The following is a 12,249-nucleotide window of genomic DNA, read 5'->3' as shown; positions in this document are numbered from 1 at the left end:
AGCACGGTGATAACCAGAAGCAGCCAGAGAAGCTTGGCTCAAGTTAGATGCAAATGAGCCTCCTGACAGAACCCGAACCTCCGGTCAAGCCCAGCAGCTCTGACGCGGCGAGTTAAGATGTGCCTCGTGGCGTCAGGTGATAGGACTTCGGCCTAAAAAGTCAAACCAGAATCTAAGCGAGGCTCAGATCTAAATTTCTGTTAACACAAAATGTGAGGGATGGAGAAACAGTATCACGAGGCCACAGCAGGACAAAGGCAGAATGTGAAACCACTCAGGAAAAGAGACCCAGTTTCCCCAACAAATCCACGTCATGGGGAAAAAAGCAGGGCTGGGGCTTACGTCACCTAAGTTTCTGCAGAACACAAGAAACTTAGGTGACATAACAACTCGATTCAAATAAACCAACTGTAAAAAGGAAAGTCTGTGTCAACTGAGGAAACTTTAAATGGACTAATACTAACTGATAATAAGAAACTACTTTTAATACTGTTTTAATGGTGATGTGTTAGTTCTGTTTTTAAAAAGTCCTTGTTAGTTGGAGATGCAGGCTGAAGCTTTTTTATGGGGAAATCACATCATGTTGCGATATACTGTAGAATATTTGAGGGAAAAATGTGGGGGTCAGCTCCTGCCAGCAGCTTGACCAAACGTAGACAACTGTGGAAGCCGAGTTATGGGTACCTGGGTTTTCTTTCTATTATTCTGTGTATTTTGTACACATTTGAAATTTTACATAATAAAAAACTTAAAATAATAAGCAAAAGTTGAAGGGGTTAAATGGGTATCCCTGGCCCACACTGGACACAGGTTACACAGGACGTGGGTTAACACGGGGAGGACAGAACTGGGCGGCCAGAGAATCACATAACCCACGTGTCCCCACGTGGAGGAAGGCCACAAGGCTCCCCGATCCCAGAAGAAACAGGGTTAGCACACTTCTGTTATTTCTTCATTTTTCTCCAATAGCATCTTTAATCAGTGGGTCAGTTCCCCAATAGGAGAAGCAGACACAAGGTAAGAGAAAGAGAAAAGGGACACGGACCTAGCTGCTCTGTTCCCCATTTATGCACACACAGCACACATCTGCACTCATGGGCCCCGAGCGATGTGGCACCGGGGGTCTGGGGACAAGCCGCTAAGGATGGTGGCCCTGCCTCAAGGCTCTTGGGCAGCGGGAGAATACCAGTGCCTAGAGTACAGGGGTGAGTGCACCGTGACGGGCCGCATGGAGGGGGGGGGCCACCAAAGGCTCCCCAAGGTGGCTCTGAGGGAGGACGTCGAGAAAACACAGGAATTGACCGGGCAGAACCAAGGAGCAGGGTCCCAGGCGGTGAGAACAAAAGTGACAAGGCATGTGATGCCCAGGGAGTTTGGGGGTTGAGGACAGCGAAGGTGACGGTCACTCCAACTCACTGGGTTCCTCGGCCTGGGAGGGAGCCCACACTCCTAGTAAACCATCACTTGGTTCAGGAACCTACAAAGGGGGCCAAGGAAGTAGAATCTGTGTCGGGTCTGCACTGGGTAAGTGACCCGTCTAAAGGCAGTCACAGTTACTATTAAAAGGGGAGGGGAGCACGGGGAACTCTACTCAATACTCTGTAATGGCCTATATGGGAAAATAATCTAAAAAAAAAAAAAGAATGGATATATGTATATGTATAAATGACTCACTTTGCTGTACATCTGAAACTAACAGAACATTGTAAATCAACTATACTCTAATAAAAATTCTTTAGAAAAGGGGGGGGAAATCATGAGACTGGGGCAGATGTATCTGAAGACCAGATAAAAGGATAAAATGAAGCACATAATTATATAAACTCCTGAGCTTTAAAAAAAAGATAATTCTTGCCCTTGAAGTTACTCATATCTTTATTCCCTCTTATATTTCCATTTAATACAGTTGATATATAATGCTGTGTCTTAAAATAAACATAAGCATTTTAAAATCAATCTCCCACTCTAAGATGCATAACCTTACCGGGATGGTTGGTCTTGATATGTGACTTTATCAATCGATCTTCTGAAAAAGACTTTTCACACACAGGACAAGAATAACTCCTTTTGTCCTTAACAGAAAGAGAGCATAATCAATGGACTGTCTCGTTTAAACTCAGGCTCTGTGGGAAAATACCACCACCACCACCATCACCGTCACAGCTAGATGCACAGCACGCCTTTCCCAGCGCCTGGCATGCAGTCCGCAGCTGGCCCCACACAGCCCGGGGAACTCGAGGGCAGTGGGGCAATGGCCTCACCTCCATTTCAGGAGGGAGGGACAGGCCTTAGAGACAACGGTCCTGTGGAGGTGGCCAGGCCAGGGGAGGGCGGGGCTTGGCCTCGAGGTCTACCATGCAGACCAGGGCTGCTCCACAGCCTGACACGTATTCTGCCCTCCAGTGCTCAAGGCATGGTGTGTGTGAAGGGTTCATACAAGCTATTTTATTGAGACTCATGACCACTCTTGAAGGACAGGCATTATTACGCTGTTACAGATTAAGAAACCAAGACCAAGGGCAAAGAGCCCCAGGTCTGCAAGAAAGAGGCAGCGTCGGAACCCGAGGGTACGGATGCCCACCCCAGGCTCCGACCACTCCAAGGCCACGTCCCACCCAGGCTGCAGGTAAGGAGTTCACTCTGTGCTGCTGCTGGCTCATCAACCCACCTGCCTGCAGTGCTACGTTTTCAATTAGGAAGAAGCTTCTGTGAAGGATCACGCCATTGCTCATCTGCCTTTCCTCTCAGAGCTCACTTTAATGCCATTTCACATGACAGTTCTCCAGAGGGTGGGTGTTATGGTTTAAATTCTGCCCCCACAGATTCATGTGCTGAAGTCCTAACCCCCAGTACCTCAGAATATGACCTTATTTGGAAATATGGTCATTACAGATGTAATTAGTTAAGATGAGTTTGCAGGCCCTAATCCAATATGACTAGTGCCCTTGAGTGGCGTGGACATACATACACTACCAAATGTAAAATAGATAGCTAGTGGGAAGCAGCCACATCGCACAGGGAGATCAGCTCGGTGCTTTGTGACCACCTAGAGGGGTGGGATAGGGAGGATGGGAGGGAGACGTAAGAGGGAGGAGATATGGGGATATATGTATATGTATAGCTGATTCACTCTGTTATAAAGCAGAAACTAACACACCATTGTAAAGCAATTATACTCCAATAAAGATGTTAAAAAATAAAAAATTTTAAAAAAGGAGGAAATGTAGACAGAGACCTGCAAGAGGGAGAACGCCATGTCTTCATGGGAGAAAGAAAGTACCCAAACCCACCCCAAGAGAAGAAAATTACAAGCCAGTATCTCTCAAGAACATAGATGCAAATATTCTCAACAAAATATTAGCACAGAAAACCCAAAATGTTTAAAAAGAACTATACACCACAACCAAGTGGGATTTATCCCAGGTACAAGGTTGATTCAACATTCTAAAATCAATTAATGTAATCCATCACATCAACAAGCTAAGAAATAAAAATCACATGATAATATCAATAGAGGCAGAAAAATAATTTGGCAAAATCCAATACCTATTCATGATAAGCAATCTCAGTAAAGCAGGAATAGAGGGGAACTTCCTCAACTTGATAAAAAATATCTACAAACAACCTATAGCTAACATTATACTTAATGGTGAGAAACCAGAGACTTTCCCACTAAGATTAGAAACAAAGCAAGGATGTCCCCTCCCAGCACTCCGTTTTAACATCATAGCTGAAGTCTTAGCTAATTCAATAAGACAAGAAAAGGAAATAAAAGATATAGAGATTGAGAAAGGAGAAATTAAAATTGTCTTTGTTTGCAGATGACATAATCACCTATGTAGAAATTCTCAAAGAACAGACAAAAACACTCCTGGAACTAACAAGCGATTATGGCAAGTTACAGGATACAAGGTTAATATACAAAAGTCAATTGCTTTCCTATATACTAGAAATGAACAAGTGGAATTTGAAATTAAAAACACAATACTATTTACATTAGCACACACAAAATTCAATGCTTAGGTATAAATCGAACAAAATATGTACAAGATCTATATGAGGAAAACTTCAAAACTGATAAAAGGAATCAAAGAACTAAATAAACGGAGAGCTATTCCACGTTCAAGGATAGGAAGACTCATTGTTGTCAGATGTCAGTTCTCCCCAGTTTGATCTACGGATTCAATGCAATCTCAATCAAAATCTCAGCAAGTTATTTTGTGGGTACTGACAAACTGATTATAAAGTTTATATGGAGAGGCAAAAGACCCAGAAGCCAACACAGAATACTGGAGGAGAAGAACAAAGTTGGAGGACTGACATTACTCAACTTCTAGACTTACTATAAAGCTACAGTGATGAAGAGTATGTGATATTGGTGAAATAACAGACAAATAGATCAAATGGAACAGAACAGAGTCCAGAAATAGACTCTCTTAAATACAGTCAACTGATCTTTGACACACGAGCAAATGCTACACAATGGATCAAAGATAGTTTATCTCAGGCTTCCCTGGTGGCACAGTGGTTAAGAATCCACCTGCCAACGCAGGGGACACGGGTTTGAGTCCTGATCCGGGAAGATCCCACATGCCACAGAGCAACTAAGCCCATGTACCACAACCACTGAGCCCGCACGCCTAGAGCCCATGCTCTGCAACAAGAGAAGCCACTGCAATGAGAAGCCAGCGCACCGCAACGAAGAGTAGCCCCCGCTCGCCGCAACTAGAGAAAGCCCGCGTGCAGCAACGAAGACCCAACGCAGCCATAAATAAATAAATAAATAAATAAATGTATTAAAAAAAAAAAGATAGTTATCTCAACAAATGATGCTGAAACTGGACAGGCACATGCAAAAGAAAAAAAAAATGAACCTAGACCAAAACCTTACACCCTTCTACAAATATTAACTCATAATGGATCACAGATCTAAATGCAAAATACAAAACTATAAAACTCCTAGAACACATAGGAGAAAACCTGGATGACCTGGAGTATGGTAATGATTTTTTAGATATAACACCAAAGGCATTATCCTTGAAAAAGAAAAGAATTGATAAACTGGACTCCATTAAAATTAAAAATTTCTGCTCCCTGAAAGACACTGTCAAGAGAATGAAAAAACAAGCCACAGACTGAGAGAAAATATTTTCAAAAGTTACATCTGATGAAATAGGCCAAAGACCTGAACAGACACCCTACCAAAGAGGATATACAAATGACAAGTAAGCATACGAAAAGATGTTCCACATCATATGTCATCAGAGAAATGCAACTCAAAACAACAAGGTAGCATTACATACCTACAGAATGATCCAAATCTAGAACACTGACAACACCAAGTGCCGGTCAGATGTGAAGCAATGGAAACTCTCATTCTTTGCTGGTGGGGATGCAAAATGGTATAGCCATTTTGGAAGACAGTTTGGCACTTTCAAAACTGAAATACTCTTACTATATGATCCAACAATTGCACTCCTTGGTGTCTATCCTAATGAACTGAAAACTTACGTCCACACAAAAACCTACACAGGGATGAAGCAGCTTTATTCATAACCGCCAAAACTTAGAAGCAACCAAGATGTCCTTCAGTATATGAATGGACAAATTGTGGTACAACCAAACAATGTACTGTTATTCAGTGCTAACAAGAAAAGATGTGAAAAAAACTTAAATGCATATTACTAAGAGAAAAAAAGCCAATCTGAAAAGGCTACATATTATATGATTCCAACTATAAGACATTCTGAAAACAGCAAAATGATGGTGACAGTAAAGGGACCCGTGGCAGCCAGGGAGTAGTGGGGAGAGAGGGGCGAACGGGCGGAGCAAGGGGGATTTTCAGGGCAGTGAAACTACGCTGTAGGATATACTATAATGAGGGATATGCAGCATCACACATTTGTCCAAATCCCAAAAATGTGCAGCACCAAGAGTGGACCCCAATGTAAACTATGGGCTCTGGGTGTTACTCATGTGTCAACGTAGGTTCATCAACTGTAACAAAGGTAGCGCTAAGGTATGGGATGTCAAGAGTGCAGGAGGCCATGCACGTGTGGCGACAGCGGGTACACGGGGAAATCTCTGTACTTTCTGCCCAGTTTTGCAGTGGCCGATGCCACCGACTGCCACCCAGGCTACATCACAGGGCCCAGGCTTGTCAATGTACTCCCATCAGTGAGCTCCTATGCCCTTGACCTTCCAGGCCACCCCATCACTCCCGGCACCTGCACACAGGAACTGGTGCTCTCACGGCCTTTTGAAAGACGTCCCGGGCAGCACACATCCTGGAGGAGGCCTGTCGCCACCCCTGGCTGCCCCAGTGTCCTCCTCATCAGAGCTAATGGAGGCATTCAGAAGGGCTTTGAAGGAGTTTACACTGATCTCTCCTGAGCCCTTGCTATTTGATTTTTTTTCTTTTAATCTCTGATAGTCTGAAAGCAATTTATCTTAGAGCTTATCAGGGTCCCTCATTTCTTGATGCCTTTGAAGACTGTGGGAAGGATGCAGGCAGTGGGAAAGGGTGTTGGAGAAGGGTGCACGCTAAGGACTCATTTATTTCTTTCTCAGAAACCTCAGTTCCCGACCGGAGATGAAAACCCAAACTGACACAGCAAACTTAAAAAGCACAGTGGTGAAAAGAGTTCTCGGCAGAGGAGGAGAGAGAGCCCCGCGCCGTAATGGAGGTAAAAGAGCCCAGCCCTCGCAGTTTGTTTGCTCTGATGGAAATGGCCTTCAAAGCCACACAGGACTCTTTGAAAGAAGGCAGGTGGCAGCAGGAGGCAGTGGCCATGGGGTGTGGGGCGGAGGCGGGGCGGGAGGAGCTCCGGGGCTGAAGCTCCGAGCCCGGCTCGCAGCTCTGGGTGAACCCCGCCTTGGCCTATGCCTCTGTGGCAGGTTCCTCGGCCCCCAAAGCCACAGGGCGATTCTCAAGTCTGAAACCAGCGGTGGGTGGAAAATATCAAATCTGCCTCCACCCTGCCACCAAGTGTACTAACGATCACATAAGTACACCTATAAAGTATCTGACATCAGGTTAAAAAAATAAGGTGGGAGATTCCACTCTGAACAATTTCTCAGGATAAAAAGGCCACGGTTCCAGCATCTGCTGACCTCTATGGACTCACTCATTTATTCCTCAAACCTTCCGGGGCCCGTGTGCTGTGCTGGACATAGCACTGGGGACAAAGGTGGGAGACTCTGGCCCTGCCCTCAAGGGGTTCATAAGCTGGTGAGCACTGCCAGCACACAGAGGTCACTAATCATCGTGGGACACAGAGAAAGTGTGACAAAGACAGGAAAACTGACACACACATTGTGGCTAATTTAACAAGTTAGAAAAGAGCCAGAAACGCGCTCCATATGGGATTTCGACTCCAGGCTCTTCCTGCACTGAGCGCGGCTCTGCTTTGCCAGGCCGTGCCCCTCACTTCCGGCCCTCGGGCTTGCTAACAGGCAGCTGTTTTAGACCCAGGAAACTCCGCTTGCCCGAGGTCCCCAGCACTGCGGATAGATGCTCAAACAGGGCAGCACAGAAACAGACAGTCTGCGACCACGTAAGCAAAGACCATACTCTTGCAGCTCTTAGAAAGGAAAAACCTTTTGTCCAGTCGCTTTAGTTCAATAACATTTTCCTCTACTTAAAAAAAAAACTACAGACAGACCCATTTATTTCCAAAAAGATACTGGAGGTCGCTCCATCTACTTCTCTGTGTCGGCAATATATTATTTTAGTTTACTTCCAGCAAGGACACGTAAGATTTCATAAATACATTTACATTTATAGCCAAATACGGTCTACACACTTCTCGAAGACAGGCATTAATTTTAAACGTTTGTTGAAAGGCCACCACACCCTGGATGGAAGCACTGCCACCACTGTTACTATTCCTCCTCCCGCCTCCTGCTACGCTACTAAAACGGAGGAGCTGGTGTAGACTGGCCTCCCCGTCACGCCTGGACCTGTGCTGGGTCCCCCACGATCGTTATCTCACTAACTTCCCACAGCAACCCCGGAAGCGGGGACTGCCACCCCACTTCACAGACGAGGGGTCAGAGAGGTTAGGCGGTGATGCCACACCACTTGCAGATGGTGGAGTCTGAACGCAAGACCAAAATGTGCCCGCTCTTCCCAAGTGCGGACTTGTAACTGCTACAGTGCCCTGAGCGTCGGGTGCCTGAAGATCTTCTGAGAAGTAACACAAGCCAGAGACAAAGCGGACAGACTGACGTATCCTGAACCTCCACCATAAGCTCAACTTCCTGCTACATCATATGTCTGTATCAGGGCGAACTTATTTAAATAACAGGTTCCCAGGTCCGGCCCCCCCAAATTATGGTGGAGCTCTGAGCCAGGAATCTCATTCATAACGTGCACCCCCAAGTAATTCTGATTCAGGATGTCATAACTTACATCATCGAGGTCAATGACTTACAACGTTATTTAATGGGACCTACACAGGAGGTCACCCATTTGACATCACCACCCAGAACATACTTGCACACACAGTGGCATATAAACACACTGAAACACAGGACGAAAGGTCTCAGAAAACAATACCCATTACCTTGTCATGGGTAAATAGTGCTGATCATTTCTATTTCATTCTATTCCATTTCATTTTTAAGATAAACTGGTTGTAATCCACTAATTTCACAACCCTATAATGGATCATGACCTGGGGGCTGAAAAAACACTGACCTGGGTGTTCTATACTTATTTTCTAGTTTAATCCTCACAATCCTGAGAGGTTGGAGAGAGTACCATATCTCCATTTTACAGATGAGAAAACTGAGGCTTAGGGAAACTAAGCAATTTGCCCAAGATCACAGAGGTGGATATGGGGTCTTAACTCTAACATGCTAGAACCCAAAGGCTCCCTTTTATTGTACAGAAACCATGTTTTCTCAAGTCTCCCTTTCACAAAGTTTGCACAGTGCTGTAAATAAAATGGGTTTGCTCCAGAAAGTCACTGACTAACTCCTTTGACCAGGTCCCCACGTTTCCACGTTTCCTTGATGCCAACACATCCTTGACTCCAAGTCATGCCATCTGTCTACTAATGGGAGGGAGGAGGTGGTGGGAAGAAGCTACATTAAATGTACACACCTTCCAGTCATTAGGTGTATCTTTAGCTAAGAAACGGTTATTGAGAGTCACAGAAACGGGCACTCAGCCAAATTATCCCAAAGTCCTAGTGCAACCGGAATGGACATGACTATAGGCTCATTTTGGGAGGGATAGAGGGGGATGCATTCTACTTTAAATTTCCTTAGTTTTTCCACCACATGGGAATCTGTGTTGCAAAGAGGTAAGTGTTGGATGGAATGTGAGAGCCCAGCCAGACTTTCAGCGCCCCTGGCCCCATCTCTCTAGGTCACAGGCAAGGAAACCAAGGCCCACACGCACGTGGGGACTGGACCCAGGTCAGAACGGCACTGGGCTCCCCGCCGGAGAGACGCCTCCCCACGCTTGACCAGCGTCCTTAGGCACCTCCCCATCACAAAGCTCGTTTGTGCTCCCTCCTTGGACCCTCACCAGCACCCTGAGAAAGTGGGGTGCGGTATGCACACCATTATTGCGTATATATATGTCTTATGTCTCCTTTTACATGAAGTGTCCACAATGGGCAAATCCATGGAGACAGAAAGTAGACGGGTCGTTGCCTAGGACTCAGAGAGGGGAAATAAGCGATGACAGACAATGGGAGGTCTTTCCACCGTGTCACCATCCCCTTGGTGCCTGTGGCTTCATCACAGACAAAACTGATAGGCTCTAAAGACAAACGTGGTCTAAACTCAAAATACTGGAACCTGTTTTCATAAAGAATGCTCTCTTCCCACACTGGCAATGCAGTCCGCCTGCCTCCGGGAGAGCGCGTAGCCATTCGACGTCCCAGGTAAATGCGTGTGCTGCCTGTGAGTAAACAGGAATAGCGCACCTTTCATGCCCCACACGCACAGAGAGAGAGGGAGAGAGAGAGAGGGGAGAACAGGAACTAAGAGGTACCAAGTGACATACAGCAGCTGCCACGCTGTCACCTGTACAAGCTCTGAGCCAGGTTCTTTACCTAGAGCACTCCATTTTAACCTCCCAATAACCCAGGAGACCCATACACATACACAAAGACATACACGTGTGTACATGTGCGTTATGTGTTCAGGGGTGTGTGCGGTACACGTGTGTACACATGTGTAGACTGCATGTGTGGACGTGTCTATGCATATGTGTGTATATATACGTGTGTGTTTGTGTGTACAAAGCTGATATACTTTTTAATATATATTTTATACAGAAGGTTACCAAGTCTCAGAAAGGACAAGTGACTTGTCCAGCATCACACAGCCTGTGCAGATACTGGAGACAATACCTGAATCCAGGTATCCAACCCCAAAGCGCATGCTCTTACCTACCCATGAAACCCAAAACACCCTGACTTCACCCTTGGTGACAAACTGCTGGAGCGTTAGTGATTTTTAGGCCAGAAAACGGAGGTGGCACATCAAGTTTCTGAAGCCTCAACGTGCACAGTCTGTGGCCTAGAAAGGAATGCAGTTAAAGCAGAACCACACCTGGGGCCAGGTGCGCCTCCTTCATAACTTGGAGAGTCTCAAACCACTCTCGGGTGTCAGCCTCTCAAGTGAGAGTAGCATTTGCTAAAATAAACATTCACTCATTGTGTTACATGTTCAACACCCACCAGAGAATTAAACACATTTTGCCACCGTGAATATTAACAGCACCTTGAATTAACATATCACTTTTTTTTAAAGTGCTTTACAGACATGCTTCCATAGACTTTCCAAGAAATAGCACAGTAATACAACAGTGATCATCAGCGTTTACTGTGCTCTCACTATGACCCGAACACCGTACTTAGCACTTGACAGGCATCATCTAACTCACTCTCTCAACAGCTTTTTAGTGGCGGCTATTCTTATTATCATCCCTGTTATTAAGGGTTCTTTAAAACGTCATTTAAGAAACCCTTGCTTTATTCCTATTCTGTAGATCTTTCTTCTGTAGACTTTCTCCGATGCTTAAAAATCTGCATAGAAAAGCAAATTTATTCAATGTAATCTTTTTTCCAACATATGTGAGACTGTCCCTGTGACAGGAACCCTGGGGTGGAGGCCTCTGTAAAGTGAAGGGCCTGTCTCGTGAGAAGGGCCTCTCCGTTTTCCGGGGTGGACGCCCACACGCTGGGCTCACAGGGAGCAGGGGCACCTCCGTATGCATCACTGTGAGGAAGCAGGGAGCACCCAGGGGAGACGGGGCTGCCGCTCGGGCGTGCTACTTACCAGCTCTGTGTGAACTTTAAGATGTGCCTGCAGCTTATATTTATCTGGAGTCGAGTAGTCACAGCCGTCAGTGGGACACTTCAGCAAGATGTTACTGTGTTTCTGAATTACATGGCGTTTAAGGCAGTTTTTGGTGATGGAAGAATAATGACACTGGGAGCAATAATACAGATGTTCCCGGGTGTGGGTGCGGACATGCATGTCAAAATGCACTTGGTACCAAAAAAGTTTGCCTAAAAAAATATTTTCACATGAGAACAAGGAAGTTTCTTTTATCCTGAAGTTGATTTCTTTTAATTAGTATTATTTTTTTAACTACTATATTTCTCTCCCTCTCGTGCTTGTCCGGGTCACCCTTCACACTTTGCACCACATCTCTGGCTGGACATGACTTTTCAAAGGTGGCAGGTGGCAAACATTAAGGGTGCTACTACTTCTGCATGATGTCACAGCTGGGAGAGGAGGAAACGAACGTTTATCGAGGACCAATTACGGTGCCAACTACCTTTATGCACGCGCGTGAAATCAACGAGGCTCTAAACTCTGCTGACACCTGGGCCATCTACCTGCTGTCCTGCCAGCTCGCCACGAGACCCAGAGGCCACGCTTTCATGGCGAGCAGGGAGGGTTGCATTCGGGGTCTCCCTACCAAGAGCTGCAGCCACTTCTGTGATCTCTCTCTGCTCATCTAGGACATGGCCACAGCTTAAACCTCGACTTTAAACTTGTCACGTGCCAGAAGAAAGGTGCTTCTTGGCTACAGTTCTGGCAGAGGTCGTGGGCTAAGCGTCCGCCTGCACGCCTGACGGAGCCAGCACGGTTAGCTGTCCCGCCATCCTGGCTGCCTTCACAGGCTCCACGTGCTAAACTGCACGCACCACGGTGCACATCACTATCTACGAATGACGGCTAGCTCACTTAGAAGGCGTTCTGTGCAAAGAGACACGA

General features: G+C 45.9%; 1 protein-coding gene across 2 annotated transcripts in view; it reads right to left on the bottom strand.

Moving 5' to 3' along the window:
• ZFAT (zinc finger and AT-hook domain containing) overlaps positions 1–12,249 on the bottom strand; it is a 176,232-nt gene that overhangs the window by 91,926 nt on the left and 72,057 nt on the right. For both annotated transcript variants that reach the window (XM_036830778.1, XM_036830779.1), the window contains 2 exons: positions 11,302–11,534; positions 1,985–2,072 (listed from right to left, as the gene is read on the bottom strand). In XM_036830778.1, the coding sequence (XP_036686673.1) occupies positions 1,985–2,072; positions 11,302–11,534 (321 nt within the window). The remainder of the gene's footprint in view (positions 1–1,984; positions 2,073–11,301; positions 11,535–12,249) is intronic.

The sequence above is a fragment of the Balaenoptera musculus genome, chromosome 17, assembly GCF_009873245.2.
Source record: "Balaenoptera musculus isolate JJ_BM4_2016_0621 chromosome 17, mBalMus1.pri.v3, whole genome shotgun sequence".
NCBI lineage: Eukaryota > Metazoa > Chordata > Mammalia > Artiodactyla > Balaenopteridae > Balaenoptera > Balaenoptera musculus.
Note: the sequence above shows the minus strand (reverse complement) of the source record. Positions and strands in the feature narration are given on the sequence as shown.